This window comes from Toxotes jaculatrix, chromosome 21 (assembly GCF_017976425.1).
Source record: "Toxotes jaculatrix isolate fToxJac2 chromosome 21, fToxJac2.pri, whole genome shotgun sequence".
NCBI lineage: Eukaryota > Metazoa > Chordata > Actinopteri > Toxotidae > Toxotes > Toxotes jaculatrix.
The window spans coordinates 15,989,973-16,006,373 of record NC_054414.1 but is presented as its reverse complement, the minus strand read 5'-3'; the positions used below and the strand labels follow the sequence as shown (position 1 = coordinate 16,006,373).

Sequence of the window (16,401 nt, the reverse complement as noted above, 5' to 3'; positions counted from 1 at the left end):
CTTCATTCCATTGTATTCGAACAAGCCCGAGTCGGAAATACCGCCTCCTCTTCTCTGATGACACCCCTCTTGTCCAATGAAGAATCAGTTGATGCGTGATTGACATGTCACTCGACCAATGGGCGGTGGGATTACGGCTCTCGAGCGGTAGTGCACGTACAGCTGATTTGCAACCCGCCGAAGCAACAGCAGCGAAGGAGGAAAAATGTCGCTGGCTTCGACGCGGACCGTTCTAGGATCAGTGTCCTTTTAGGAGAAACCAGACGGCAAATCGGTGAGTGGGACAGCCGTCACTAGTTGCATCCAAGGTTAGCGCTTGAACTGGGTCTGTCCCGTCCAGAACCGCAGCCGCTTGTTAGAGTTCTGCCCGCTTTGTGCAACGTTTCAGGCCTGCAGTACAAAAAAAAAAAGCACCCAGCCACGGCCGCTCATGGCAGCCATGATGATGAACGTTAGTTAAGATAAAAAATTTGCGTCGGTTTGTTGACAGCTGAAAACTCAGGTTTTTTGACACACAGCTACAAGTGAGAATTGACCACTGTGGTCATTAAAAGCTGATGAAGCAGCAGGAGGAGGCGACAAAGCGTGTGTCATTTTCCCAAAGTTATTAGTTTGCACAGTTACATGTTAATCATGTATTCAGGTCCGCAGCATTTACTCCTCACCCGGTTAAAAGTTAACATTTGATTATTCATGATATTTGATTATTGTGTGGACACTTGGACAGACACTGTCCTGTTGTTTGAGCCTCATCAGTGAGCCTGTCCCCTCCGTTACGTCTGCAAGCTGTGCGTAATGCATCTGGATGGATTTTGCGCTTTGACGCACTGAGAGGATCCGGATCACATTCCCGTGGTGTGTTTTCTTGCATGACAGCGAGTAAATGTAAAACTAAGACACAATGCAATGCGAGAAAGTCGGGATTTTTAGACTTGGCACAGGAGAGGACTGTCACAGACTAGATTAATGGGTTGTTTAGTGCAGAGGTGTCCAAACTGTTCCACAAAGGGCCGGTGTGGCTGCAGGTTTTTGTTCCAACCGCGCAGCAGCACACCAGACTTGACTCATTTAATCAACTGATCTCAGTCCTCAGACAGGTGATTGGTCAAACTGTGTGCTCTTGACTGGTTGGAACAAAAACCTGCAGCCACACGGCCCTTTGTGGAACAGTTTGGACACCACTGGTTTAGTGTTAAGTCTATTAGCACCTATAGTAGATCCCTGACCTCTACACATAAACATGCTGTGCGCAGCCTTATGCACAGTGTAGTGTAATTCAAGACCTATACCATTTATTTTATTTTTTTTATTACAGACTTTTTTTGTTCAAAAATTTGGTTTAATGTTAATGTCAGAGATACCAGGACAAATCCCAGTGGGCTGATAGACCATCAAAAAGAAATCCATCCTCTCTGTGTACCAGTCATTCGGGGTGCATGTTCTGGGAGTGGGCTTAACTGTCAATCACAACCATGTTTCAACCCACAAGTTATGTAATTTAACCCTGATTTTTCTTTTTCTTTTCTTACAGAATTCTGCTGTGGTGTTGCCATGAGAGATTCTAAGCTTTATGAAACTGTACAAAGACTGTGAAAAGTTCCAGCAGTTTCAATGTGGGGGGTTTTACCTTGTCTATAGAGAGAGAGTCAACCATTTAAAAAAGAGAAAGGTATACGGTAACACTACATGGGCCTCTAAGGTGATCTGATCTGATAATTGCAGCCTCTGGAGCCTTCTCCATCAGCTAGATAGGTAAAATTTCAGCAAGGTCATGGACCCATCTACAGGGATGGTGGGTCTGGATGCCCAGGGGAACATGGTTTTCACTGTCGTAAAGCCAGTTATGGGCATTTTTCAGGTGTCTTCAGAGCAAACTGGCAGTGTAGCACAAGGGGGCATGGGTCTACAAGGCTTATCTGAAAACACATTGGTCCTCCCTCAAGTGCAAGACCAGGCTCCGCTAGATCAGAACCAGATGGACATGCACAGCATTCAGCCTCATATTCAGCCCCAGATGCAGGTTTCTGCCCAGACGGAGGATGTGTCTCAGAATCAGGAGCTGCAACCAAACTCAAGCACAAATTCAGAGTCCAGTACCCAGATGCCATTTGCAGAGGTGTCCTCACTCCTGGATCCCAACATGAAAGGCTCTAAGGCTCGTAAGTGGCCAGTTTTTTGGGCTCCATTTTGGATCTAATTACAGCTAGTTAAAATACCAAGCTTGAATTTTTTTATATTGTTTCATTTTTAATTACAAAAGAACAATGGACAAAAAATTCAGGTGATTTATCTCATTTGTAAATTGAGTGTTATCTGAGTTCTTGAGTTTTAGTTATATAGTTTGATAATTTAGATCCTTTGTCATTTAAACATTTTCAGACTAATTCAGTGTGGTATTCAGATTTGATAAAAAATCCCAACCCTGCTGTGCTGATGGACTCACCTCTTCCTGTGTTGCTCGAATTTCAGGGAAATATCTCATCTCCTACGATGAAATTAAACGGCGCCTGCAGGCCCCAGAGAAGATGTCCCTGCGCTCCTTGGCAGCGTACACTCGGGTCAGCAGAGGCCCAGCCAGCAAGAAAACACTTCTGGAGTCTCTTAATGTACTCGGCCTCACACCAAGCACAACTACCTCTGTATCCTCCTCGTTCTCCAAACTCACCGAAGGTGTGGGTTTGTTTGTTTGTTTGTGTCTGTCTGTCTGTGTGAAGGAATGTTTACATTAGAGAACATGGAGTTTCATTGCAAGTGACTAAGAAGTGTTTCAATTTGTGTATGTTCTCAGGCGACACGAGGGCTTTGTGTGACGATATGAAGGATTTTGCCCATGACTACATTGACTACAGCAACATGGCTAAACAGCTCATCCCAGAGACAAATACAGTTCAACACTGGTCCAAAATTATTGAAACTAAGTACGTAGCAGATGCTCTTGCTGTAACACAGCTTTCAAGCCTGTTTTTCCAAGAAATTTTGGGAAAAAAAAAAAAAATAACGCTCTCTTTTTTCTCTAAGGAACCACCTGGAGGATATGAGAAAATGTTTCAAGGACCCAGACAACAGTGGTGCGTTTGACAGCGTCACTCATGGCCTCGGTCTGGGAATGTTAGATGTTGCACTGGACATGATCATTATGGTAATTGAACAGCAGATTCGCATCCTGTCTGGTGCAGCAGCATCAGACCCAACTGACTCTGGTCCGCCAATGCGGCGTATCCGCAGGCGCCACCGCAAGACCCACTCAGCTGACATGGACAAGTGTCACAAGGTGTCTGGAGGGCTCAAAGAGCAAGGGAAGGTCATTTCAAAAGGCAAGGCGCGAGGCAAAGCCAGGAAGAAAATGAGACAGGAAACTGGAGCTGGTGGTCCTGTGGAAACTCAAGCAGAGCAATGCAAGCCAGATGACATGGAGGATAACGTCCTTACCCTGGTTTCTGTGGGATATGAGACTGTTTCCAGTGGTCTCAGTGCAGCCGGAACTGTGTGAGTCCTGGTCACATGACAGGTCTAAAGAACAAATCATAGTCCCATTCAAAGGGACAAGCCGAGCTGGGTGGAGCTTCTGTGAAGGCAGTCACAGCTGTGGTGAGCTCTGCATAACGTCATATGTGACATCTCTGAGTCCACCTTAAGGGAATAGTTTGACATTTTGGGAACTACACATTATCGCTTTCTAGCTGAGAGTTAGATGAGGAGTTTGATACCGATCTAACGGCTGTATGGTAAACAGGTAGCTGGAGCCAGCAGGCGAGGCATGAGAACGCGATCAATCTTCTCTTCAAACAGTTGGCAAGAAAGCGATTAAGCACATTTCCCAAAATGTTGAACTGTTTCTTCAAGTGAATCCTCTGTTTCTTTAGTAGCAGGTTTCATAAGCATTTAGATGTCTAAACTGAATCCTACCATATATTATTTTTTCATGCTAGATTTTTAGTGAACAGACAAAACCAGTGGAAAGACATTGAAGAGGTCTGCATTATATTTTTTTGCTGGTGTTACAGTGTCTCCTGTTGTATTTATTGTCTAGATCTCCAGTTCTGTTGTTCTGTACTAGAGTAATGAAATTAATTTTCTGTTTTTACTGGAACCTCAAGATCTGAGTAAAATATAGAGATTTAATTTTCATAAGTACTTGAGTCTGTGATTGTGTTGTGGTAGGTGTCATAAACGGAGCAAGCTTAGTTTGAACTTATTGATCACTGAGTAAAAAGGGAACTGCTTTGTATATTTTGCAGTTTAAATTACTTTAACATCATAGAATTAGTTTAATTACACAACTCTGGAGAGAAGAAAATAATTTGAAATTTATTTCAACAAATCCATTTCCTTAGATGTTTTAGAGAAAGAAGTCAGGGTTAGAATAAATTTATCAGACTGAAGACAAATCAAAATTGCAATCCAACTGCCATCAAATAATATACTTGTGTACAGTAACAGTCTCCTGATGCTTACCTGTCTGTGTTGTTGTTTGGGATTGGATTTTCAAGAAGCTGAAAGGCATTGTGGGAGATTTTAAGGCCATAGGAATACGCCCAGCAGAGTCAGCCAAGTGCTAATACCTTAGCTGTACACACCAACACGCAGGGGATGGGGGGGGGGGGGGGGGGGGTAGCATTAGTGAGGATTTTCTCTGTATTAACCCTGAGAGGGGACAGAGAGCCAGCTGGAGTACATGGAAGACGGACTACTCGGGCGTGTTCAAAAAATACACAATAATTTTTATTTAGCACAAAACCTTAGTGCAGGATGGGCGTGAGTAAAGTTAGATGCAGAGAAGGTTGAAGTAGGTTTTTTAAAGCTAATGACTCCAAAGACTGGCACCAAAAGAAAGAAATCTGGCAAGAGAAAGAGAAAGGAGTATGATTACAAATAAGAGCTGTTTGTTTTGCATGAAGATGTCAACCTGAGACAGTTTCGCTGGGCGCTGTCCAAAGACCAGAGGACGGAACAGAATGGGACACCCTAACGTGCCGCTCACATACAGTTACACGCGATCCCACAGGGACAAACGCAGATCCAGCCGACTGCAACCTTACACACCAAATGGTGAGTTCAACAGCGCCATGGCTGATGTTTTACTGTGTAGGATCATTATAGTGGCTACGACATTGACGTGGTTGTAATATCTTTATTCGTTTAGAGAACCGACACACAGTTACACATGGGATCTGTCAGGTGCAGCCAGACTTTTACACTGTTGGCCACTGAGCAGTTTAATGAGGCAAGTTAGAGGTTTACTGGCATGTTCTTTCACACATGTTTTCATGGCTGGTGAAGAGATTCAAACCAGAGATCTTTACTTTCCATGAATCCTTAAAGGGACACACCAGTGTTGTTGTTTAACTGTTTAACAACAAATCATATATAATTTGCTTTCTACCATTCCAGGCAGCCATTGTTTCATATTCATTTCTGTAGAATATGAAGATCAATTAGCAGACTCTTGAAACCAGCACTTGAACATTAACACTGCATTATTTTTGCAAATTTGCATTATTATGGTGTGGTTATGCAGTTTAAGTGCAGATTGACTGGACTGTTGTGCTGAATTACCTTTTCACTTGAGTGGATTCACCGATTCAAGCGAGTTTCAAGAGTCTGCTAATTGATTTTCATATCACATGCAAATGCATGGAAACCAGTGGCTGCCAGGAATGGTAGGACAAATACACTGAAATTTGTCAAACAGCTGCACAGTTTGCAATATGATTATATGGGATTTAAAGTATACTGTACATGGTTAGTAGTTAAAACGTGCAAAAATACTGGTGTAGTTTTCTTTAAGCCCCCTAATATGACTCCACATGTTAATGGTCTGGTGTTTGATGAGCTGAAGGCGAAGAATATAGTGGTCACATTTACTAATCTCTATGTTTCACTGGCCTCTGTATAAATTAATTGAAGGACTACTGAAGAGAGAATTGGGTTTGACATGTGAAGGGTTTTATGTTTGCACAGACCTGCTGAGAAAATCTGGCTTGGTAAGTGGTATTTACTGTTGAAGTGTCCTTGACCAGAGCACTCACCAGGAAGCTGGTCAGATCTGCAGTATGACATGGACAGCAGCTTGGAGACATGTGAGCAGAGCTGTCCACTGCTTCCATACTGGTGCTTCAACTCAGTTTTAAACAAGTTGGATTAATTTCCACTGGAGTTTAAAGATCAATATAGTGAATTTCAACATAGAAATGTTATATTTGGTCCATGATTTTGACAGTAAATTAACTAAATCCTGATCAAAATGCAATTCTAACAGAAATTCCTTGTCATACTGTGCTGTTTATACCTCCAGTATTTTCCCTTTTGTGTCGCATGCTGTGCTTTTTATGAGCAGCCCAACCGTAATGACTTTCATGTTTCTTCTTCACCCACACAGCATCCATTCCTAATGGCCTTTTACTTGTGCCCCATTTTATGACTCTTGATATGTCTCCATTTTTCCATACCGCCCCACAGACAACCTGAACAATGCGTTAGGCGCCATCAGGGTCCTTGGTTTGGAGCTGATCGAGGATGAACTCAAACCACATCTGAACACAGTGCTGACCAACATTAAGGAGAGGAGTGAGTTCATTTGCACACAGTGTATATTTCATTTCCAATTGGAATTTATCGTAGGCTGTGAAATATCTCAAACCTCAGGTATAACACTACCTGCCAGACAGCATGAAATATATCACAACCTGTCACAGGCTTCGTGGTATATAATGAGGGTTTTCCGGGTTATTTCTTGTCATAGTATGTCTTTCACTTGATGTGATTTGAATTGCAAAATGTAGACAGCTCTGCTGCCACATGCAATTTACATATTTATGTGTTTCCATACCAGTATACCTAATGACAGCATACCTCCCACTATATCATAACAGCTTCCCATTCTGAATAATAAAACCTGTGGCAAAACCACACCTGTGAGAAATGGGGATCTGGGGGTTGAGAGACTGTGAAGGGATGACTGTTATAAGTCCCTGGCAGACGTTAAGCTGCATTTGTGTCTCCCAGCAAGAGAGCAACAGGGGGATAGAGAGGCAGAAGAGGTAAAGACAGGTCCCAGAGATCAAGCAGAAAACCCAAAAAGACTAAATTCACCATTCTGTCACGAAATTACGGGACAAATCATTCAAAAGCTTCAGCTGCTACAACTTCATATTCATGCAAGTTCATCTTAAAAGCTTTGGCGTTGGTCTCATAAAGTGGTTATAAGTTTATTACTTTATTGATCCCTCATAACATTCTAATGTACTGTGTATCGGTGTTGTGTTTACATGTACAATTCCACTTGTGTCCAGAGAAAGGCGCTGCTGAGCAGGTAGTGATAAGTGGCATCCTGCCAATCCTGGCCCTGTCTCTGAGGAGCAGAGGGCCCCTCACTCTGCTGACTGCAAAACTAGTGGCTGAACTTGCAAAGGAATGTAAGTCATTTATATGGATATATGTTTGTCTATAATTTCTTTATCCATCATTTACTTACTCGGTAATGAAGTGTGTGAGATCAGCCACGTGCCGAAAGCTTGCTTGAACTTTATTTTTTATCACTGTAGTTTTACGCACTCTCACTGAGTTTTTTTGTTTTGTTTTGTTTTGTTTTGTTTTGTTTGTTTTTTGTTTGTTTGTTTGTTTCAGCCGTGGTTCGTAAAGGTTTCGGTGATGCAGGCCTGGTCACGGCTCTGTTGTCGGTGCTGACCAGTTCAGATCGCGAACTGCTCCTTCACGCTGCGAGGGCCATCTCGCGAATGTCTTATGATAGCTGTAAGTGTCATAACCAGTTACAAATATCTCGTGACAAGTCCTGGAATTAAAATCCCTCTTTGCTTTTTGTTTCAAGTTAATGTCGTAATTCCTTCATGTTGTAAACCTTCCTTCTACGGTGGCCGATAAAGGCCAAGCAAATGCAAAAGTTGCGGTCAAAGCCAGCCGTCTCTCCTTTTTGCGAAGTCAAGCCGCTCCAACATTTTAAGTGCTCCCATGTTACCGTTTGACCGCGGTTCTTCCACTTCGTAGCCAGAAAGTAACAACTTCCATTGTGAGGCTTTTGCGTTTGTGTTGCGGCTTTTACGTTTGTGTTGCGGCTTTTGCATTTGCGTGGCCTTTCTCAGCCACCGTACTATTCAAGTACTGTGAGGTTTACAAAAAAAAAAAACGCTAGTCGTTCCAATAGATTTTACTATACACGTTTTCAAATGCAACACACTAAATAATTATTTTCTCCGTCTCCTTCAGCTAAGCAGCAGGAGCTGTTACTGCGACGCGGTGCAGTGCCTCGTCTCGTCGTCATCCTGCTTCGTTTTCCTGATGAGGAGGCCCTGGAGGAGGTGTGCCTTCAGGCCCTGTGTAACCTCAGTGGCATGGGAATGGCAGAAGAGGCAGGGATGGTCTGGGAGAGGGGTACATCCGTGAGGCCAGGGGAGTCCGTGTTTCATGGCGTTTCTCCTCACACTTGTGGTTTCGCTTCTTCTGTGACTCTGGTACGCGTGTGTCAGTGGGCACCAGGTCAATATGCGGTCAACATCGAGGTTTTCCAGCGCTGCTCCTCCTCCTTCTGGAGCCTTCATGGGAACAAACGCTCTGCTCGGTGGTTCCCGTTCTCCAGCTTGGGGAGTTGTTCAAATCTGCTGAAGTTGATCAAGTTCTCTACGAGGAACGTTCCTCGGACAAAAAGTCTGAAGATTCGTGTGTTCCACACTTTTCTCTGACAGCTGAAATACTGCAAACATGGCGGCCTAAACTAACTGGCAAACAAAACGGAATGGTTCCTGTGACCGTCTTTCAGTACTGATTATTAACATGCACCAAAACATCAGGGAATGTTTACACTCAGTAAACCTGGACAATCACACTTGGATCTGTTATCTCTGCTCCTGTCTTTTTGTTTGCATTCCTTGGCTCATTTTATGAGTTAAAAAAAGATCTGTTTTCTTCTCAAAATTGACTTTTCCACCACCCTTTGCTTTTGCAATGCATTAGATGAATCATGGATAAGGAAAATGCTGTAAATCAATTTAAAAACATTCTGTGTCTGAACATGAAAACCTTAAAATGAATGCTATCACCATGTCCTTTCTGATAATTTGTTCACAAGTGCTTGAAATCATTGTGAATTTCTGTCCAAGGCAGCAGTACAGACAGATTGATATTCTTTTATACATTGCAAGTCAAATATAACACTTTTTTTAAATTATGTCTCTTTCGATTTTACCCTATATTTTTGATTATTTGCAGATCTTTGACTCCCGCTTTAAATAATAAAATATCTTGGCACGTAACTTGTGTATGTGTCCTTGCAGCACACAAACAAGCTAACTATTATCAACCCTGGTTTTTTTTTTCATGACAAGCTGAGTGCCCACAAACGATGCCTCCCAGAAACCCCTGATCTGCTAAAAGCTTGGCTGCTTCGGTTCCTTCTTCTTCTTCTTCTCCTTCTGCACAACACTGTGCAGCCTTTCCGAACCAACTTCATTAGCAGAGGTGACCACTAGATGGTGTGCATGTGCTTTACAGGAACCTTTGCAGTCTTTGTACAGTGTAAACATTGAAGAAAGACAATTTCTGACTTTGTACACGTGCCTACACACATGGACTGAATCTAATAACGACAAGCTGCCTGACTGTACATCTCAGTGGATATTCTCAGTTATTTACATAGATTTAATTGGTTTACTTTCCCTTGCTGATATGAAAGTGGTTTGTGGTAGAATCTAAGTTAAAATGAACACTTGCGCTTTGACTGTAAATCTGTGAAACACAAATGCCAACACAAAGACAGACACGAGTGTATCCCCCTCTCAATCTTTCTCCCATTTCTCTTCCTCTAATTACCTCTCTTATTGGTTCCATCCTGCTCCAGGCGTCCAAACGCAGGGGCACGTCCTCTAATCAATCCTAACTTTATTACTTTGGAAGCCACTTAAATATTTGATGTGATAGAGATGAGGCTTTGGAATTATTTACAGGTAGACAAGAAGTGCACACACCTATTTCTGACTAACTTGATTGTCTTCTGTTGGGTTCAGTGTGTACTAAAACATATTTACATAAGAAAACAGAACTGCAGCCATCGATACACTCTCATTACTTGAGAAAACTGGTGCATTAGTGTCTGTCTAAATCAGTCCAAAACTGTTTTACTTGAAAATAACATTTGTCCAGGATGCTAATAAACGCCTGGGGCGGAAAGACATTTGGTCTGGTGAGATTTTTTACAGAGGTGAGAAGCTCAAACTTGTTAAAACAGAGCTAAAAGGGCGGGTCAGGGAGGAGAAGATCTCGTCTGCCAGCAGCAGTGCCTTGACTTCTGTGCAATGAGTCCTATCAACATGCTGTTTTTCAGCCAGTAGCAACGTGCACAATTGAATTATATAAACGCATCTGAAAAGAAGAATCATTTCAGTGCATATTAATAGATATAAACGTTTGGTTTATTTATTTATTTTTGATTTTTTTTTTTAAATAAAGCAATACTATGCCTAACACAGCTGCAAAATTATACACAACTTTTAAGAGCACAGATTTGACAGTAAAGAGGTTTAGCTCCGGTTTGTGCCTCTCATGTATTACCATTACATCACGGCACTAAGCTTCTGAAAAAAAAAAAAAAAAAACATTTACAAAAATATTTTTGAAAAGCCCAGAGGGTCATTTAACAACGCTTCTCGCTGTTCTGAAGGTATCGCTGCAAAAAACATTCTGTTCACTGCATGATGAAAAACTGTTTTAATCTGTTTAAGCTGCGCCTCTTTAATAACAATAATGAGATTGCCTTTTAATGATTTCATCCTCTACTTCACAATTTATTGGTTCTTTTGTGTATTTTACAGAATTATTTTTTTCATGATGTCATTTATCTATTTCATACTGAACACGCTGGAGCTCCAAATGGCACAGGATAAAATGACTGAAAGTTTCCATAAGTTATTGCCGCACTGTAATCAAGAAAATATGCTCTTGTTTTCTTTTTTTTTTTGTGTGGGTGCGTAGCTGTTGTCTTAGTCTTTGCACAAACACGTGATGCAACAGACACGTGAAGTGTTTAATCAGTAGCACCCCTTAAACTCTGTAATAGGAGATGCAGAGAGAGTGCATATATTACTTTTAATATAAGACTTATTAATAATGCATGATGAACTTTGCATTATGTGCCCTCAAACCCAGATAACATGGCTGAAGACTGTTTTATTGCTTGTCTTTGCAAATGAGTCATTTAAACTTTAATCCTCTTGTTGTTTTCTGTAGAAACAACTCCATGTAATTGCATTAGGATTTCACGGTGCTGAGATTCTAATTACTGCTTTCGTCATTTCTTTATTGTGGCCTTAGTTATTCTTAGCCTGTAGCGTCCTTCAGGAGAAGACGACAATCATCCACCGTGATGACTCACAACACATGCTTTTTCATTTGATATGGGCACACAAAAGGGGCACAGATTTTGCTGTAATGTCACACACAGGCAAACAAACACAACATCTGCAGGCACATACAGCAAATGGACACAAATCAAAGACACAAAAACAGAACATACACGGTTAGTTTTATTTCTCCAGACGGTGAATGTAATCGCTTCCTCAGGGTTTGGTACTTGTCTTTAAATATAACCAGTTTGATTGTGGAGCTGATAAGATAACACGCCCCTGATTTTCTGCCTCTCTGACAACCTGCCCTCATTTATAGACCTCTGTGACAGGCTGATGACAACTCTCTTCAGCAGAGAATCCGAATTAGCATTAAGCAATCGATTCTTCTGTCAAGTGCAAGTGAGTTTTTGGACAGATCCACTCAACTGCATTGTGTGTCATTCTTACTGGGGACAGTGGTGGCCGCGACCTGAGAGACGAGAGCTTGTGAAAAGAGTTCAGACCTGAAGCCTTGGGAAAGTGACATCAGCAGCCTGTCTCACGAGTCCATTAGGCAAGGATCTTCAAGAAAAATACGATGTCTTTCATCTACATACCATTTTCACAGAACTGACACAAGTACCGGGTGTTCAGGCTCATTTCACTCAATTACACTGCTCAGCCCTGACAGATTTTTAAACAACAGAATTGGTGAATTGATTAAAGAAAAACATTAATAAATCAGAAAAAGAGGAAATGTTTTTCTTCCTCTTGTTTTCTCACTAACATACATGAAAGAATCATGTTAACCTGTTATCATCCTGATATGATAGATATTGTACATGACGATATTAGAAAATTACCTCCTTCAATCAGCAAAACCTTATGACAGAAGGCATGGCATTTATTTATTTGTTTTGTGAAGGAGAGTCATAATTTAATCCGACTTTCTTTCCCGAAACCAAACTCTGCTAGCTGATTTCCGACTTTTGGACATTCAACAGAGAATCAGCATAAATAATGAGATATGTGGAAACTTTTTGTAATCAGTTGTGGCTTCTGTGTGAGCAAACCATGGCGATAGTAAAATGACATTCTTTAAGCTGCATTCTGCTCATTAAGATAAAGAAAGTTCAGCAAGGAAGATCTTTCCTTTCACATTCTGCCTCTATCAGTCCACGAGTCAGTCCAATGATCTTTCATGTTCCTTGAGCCTGTCAGTCCCTGGTTGGTGTTCATTAAATATCATTGCAGTTCTGTCGTTCAGACCAACAGTTGCACACACCACCCTCTCCCCATCACCACCATTACCTCCATGATATCAGGGGAAACTGAGAGTTTCCATCAACCACCTGCTGGCTTCACTCCACCACCAGCATCAAGGCTCTGGGGGATCCTGTCTTATCTCCTGTCTTTTTATGAAGTTACTACACATCAGTTTCTCTGTGTATTGAACTGTCACTGGTGAAACTAGTATTTGTGACTCTTTAATTGACTGGTGTAGTACTATTTCTATAGACATGTGGCATGATGTAAAATGTTATGTTGCTCTCTTTCTTTCAATGAAAACATATCACAACAGCGTCAGGCGAATTCTGCATTTCCTGAGCAGCAACAACATTGACATAAAGTGACAAAGCACTTTGCCGAGCATAAACCTTAACTGCGTTACCGTTTTCTCTCAAGCAGAGAAATGAAATTGGACAACACTTTAAACAGTCACATGAAACTTCATCCAGTCTCAGCTGAATGCCAGCACACTTGTGGTTGCCCCGTCATGGTACCAAGCTGTACCAGGTTGTGACAGGCACATGTTAAACTCAACTCCAAACACCAAAGAGCCCACCACGTCCCAGACAGCTTATTTTTACCCAGGAATGTCAGAGAGCTGAATGGTCGGTTCAAACGCCGACTCCTTCACTTCTATTTCTGTACCGACATCACAAGCAAACGCGGCACAGATGTAGCTCTCTCCTGCTGCTCTGAGCGACAGAATAAGGCTGATACTGGAACAGGCAACAACAACCACAACCAAACACTGAGGCTGTGCTTCAGGCGTGTGTGTGTGCGAGTGTGTGCATGTAAATGTGTGTGTGTAGCGGTGGGTTGGTGGGAAGGGAGGCCATCTGTCCTGGCCTATTACGTCCATCACAGGAGGGCCTTTCCACAAACACACACACACAACCTCATAGATGTGGTGGCTCATAGATGGTGTTAGTAAGGACAGTGCGTGGCTAATTGTGGACTTTCTTTTGATGCATGGCGTTTTGTTTGACGGCTGTTTCGAGGGAATATTGCATCTTGACATTATCAGCAGGGGAAAGTGCGAACATGGCGAAGGGACGGAGGGAAGGGCAGAGCGATGGCACACAAAGATGACACGGCAGATGGTTGATTGGAGATTATCACCGTGGGAGGAAACACCAGGAAGCCAATTAGGGGAGGGGACAGTGATGCGCAGATGGTTGGAGGACCAATCAAAATTCTTCATACTTGATCATGTTCTTCTGACTTTCAGAGTGCAAATCTTGAAAATGATTACTGGCCACAATAATGAGGACACCCTCTCACGGATCCAAAAAAGGACAAGCTGAACCATAGAGAACTGTTATGTGTAATGTAAAGCCCTGGGTCAGCCACCAGCGTGTGGACAGCCCTGATGATTGACTGAGCAGGTCATCAATAAGATCGAGCTGGCCAGTAACCAGTAAGACCAGTAAGTGCATTCATTAGGTGGTTTCAGAGAGTTAGACGGTTCTGTGAATGCATTGTGAAAACAACAGAGCAATGTATTGACATTAGTAACGTACTTTGTACTTTTGGATGCTTAAGTATGTTTAAAAGCAATCACTCCACAGTACTTTAACTCACGTAAAATTTTGATCAAGCAACTTTCATGCGTAGTTGAGTAATATTCGACAAGGTCTATCTATACTTTGAATCCAGTCTTGTCTCTTGAGTATTTTGTTCACCACTGGTGTCATTTTTCTAATTTTTGACTGTTTTTACTTCTACAGCTTTTGCGCAAATCTGGACTGCCTAGTCCGCTTGTGTCAGTCACCTTCCAGTTTCTATGGAGTGTTGTGGTGGTTGATGAAATAATGTTGGTTGATCCAGGGCTGAAACATAACAGTTTCATATGCACAGCTTTAGGTTAAGATAGATCCCTGCAGATTTTTCCATTACAGGGACCTACATGAAGAAACTGGGTTTTTATATAAGTATGTACAGTGGGTACGGAAATTATTCAGACCCCCTTAAATTTTTCACTCTTTATTTTATTGCAGCCATTTGCTAAAATCATTTAAGTTCATGTTTTTTCCTCATTAATGTACACACAGCACCCCATGTTGACAGAGAAACACAAATTTGTTGAAATTTTTGCAGCTTTATTAAAAAAGAATAACTGAAAAATCACACGGCCATAAGTATTCAGACCCTTTGCTGTGACCCTCATATATTTAACTCAGGTGCTGTCCATTTCTTCTGATCATCCTTGAGATGGTTCTACACCTTCATTGGAGGCCAGCTGTGTTTGATTACACTGATTGGACTTGATTAGGAAGGCCACACACCTGTCTATAAAAGACCTTACAGCTCACAGTGCATGTCAAAACAAATGAGAACCATGAGGTCAAAAGAACTGCCTGAAGAGCTCAGAGACAGAATTGTGTCACAGATCTGGCCAAGGTTACAAAAAAATTTCTTAAAAAATCCTTAAATGGAAGATGTTTGGGACAACCAGAACCCTTCCTAGAGCTGGCTGTCTGGCCAAACTGAGCAATCGGGGGAAAAGAGCCTTGGTGAGAGAGGCAAAGAAGAACCCAAAGATCACTGTGGCTTTATAGCAGAGTGGCCCGACAGAAGCCTCTCCTCAGTGCAAGACAGAGCCCTGACTTAAACCCAATTGAGCATTTCTGGAGAGGCCTGAAAATGGCTGTCCACCAGCGTTCACCATCCAACCTGACAGAACTGGAGAGGATCTGCAAGGAGGAATGGCAGAGAATCCCCAAATCCACGTGTGAAAAACTTGTTGCATCACTCCCAAAAAGACTCATGGCCGTATTAGCAATAAGGGTGCTTCTACTAAATACTGAGCAAAGGGTCTGAATACCTATGGCTGTGTGGTTTTTCTTTTTTAATAAATCTGAAAACATTTCAAAAATTTTGTGTTTCTCTGTCATTATGGGGTGCTGTGTGTACGTTAACGAGGGAAAAAAATGAACTTAAATGATTTTAGCAAATGGCTGCAATATAACAGAGTGAAAAATTTAAGGGGTGTATGTATGTTGGTCTGGTGATTTCTTCTCATTTAAATAGAAGAACACAGTGGTCCTTTGTGTGTCATGATGCCAACACCGCCAAAAGATTTTACCAAGGTTATGTAAACAAGCTAAATTAAAGCCAAACCATTTATGTGACATAAATGATCACTCTGATCATGGGTTCCATGTGAATGGAACAGTGTGTCTGTATGTAAGGATCCATGTTCATGTGTGTCCAGTAGTCCAGACCAGCGGAGGTGTGCAGCAAGCACTGTGAGCTCCGAGCTGCAGACTTAATGAACAGTTTTAAGAGCTGATTATGTTTGAGACCTCTGGGACGTTCCTTTAATCAATGATAACATGACAAGAAAGAGTGTGTGTGTCTGCCTGTGTGTGTGTGTGTGTCTGTGTGGTGAAGACGGTGGGGGGGGCTGGTGAGAGTAGAATGAGAATAGAGACAGTTACAGACCGAGACTGAAAGACAAAGATAGAAGCAGAATGTAAGATGAGTCACACACAAAGCAAACAGAAAAGAAGAAAAGACAGCAGCAGCAGAAATGACAGAAATGAAAATAGAGAGCTGACTGTGACAAAAACATCAAACTGGTCCTCGAACTTTCTTTTAAGCCTCCGCCCGTTTTTTCTCCATTTACAGTTTTGTGTTTCATTTCATTTTCTGCTTTCTGTACCTGTTTCAGAAAAATTCTCAACTCCCTGTTTCCCTCAAGCCTGCGGGTGTACAGTACAGTTTGAGTGGCTGTCATCCTGCTGAATAACGATGACAGTCTTCGTAAGTGTGGCTA

General features: G+C 42.0%; 2 protein-coding genes across 2 annotated transcripts; both read left to right on the top strand.

The window, feature by feature from the left end:
* Window positions 1-175: 175 nt before the first annotated feature.
* On the top strand, window positions 176-4,217 carry si:ch73-127m5.2 (uncharacterized protein LOC561202 homolog). Its single transcript, XM_041066416.1, has 5 exons — window positions 176-274; window positions 1,532-2,159; window positions 2,470-2,670; window positions 2,789-2,918; window positions 3,019-4,217. Exons 2-5 carry the CDS (start codon window positions 1,772-1,774, stop codon window positions 3,488-3,490), a joined length of 1,191 nt encoding a protein of 396 aa, XP_040922350.1. The 5' UTR covers window positions 176-274; window positions 1,532-1,771; the 3' UTR covers window positions 3,491-4,217.
* A 721-nt stretch (window positions 4,218-4,938) lies between these two features.
* si:dkey-21e13.3 (uncharacterized protein LOC100150043 homolog) lies at window positions 4,939-9,257 on the top strand. The gene is made up of 5 exons (XM_041066417.1): window positions 4,939-5,049; window positions 6,460-6,567; window positions 7,293-7,415; window positions 7,627-7,752; window positions 8,224-9,257. The coding sequence occupies exons 1-5, from the start codon at window positions 4,956-4,958 to the stop codon at window positions 8,694-8,696; spliced, it is 924 nt and encodes a 307-aa protein (XP_040922351.1). The 5' UTR covers window positions 4,939-4,955; the 3' UTR covers window positions 8,697-9,257.
* Window positions 9,258-16,401: the final 7,144 nt, after the last annotated feature.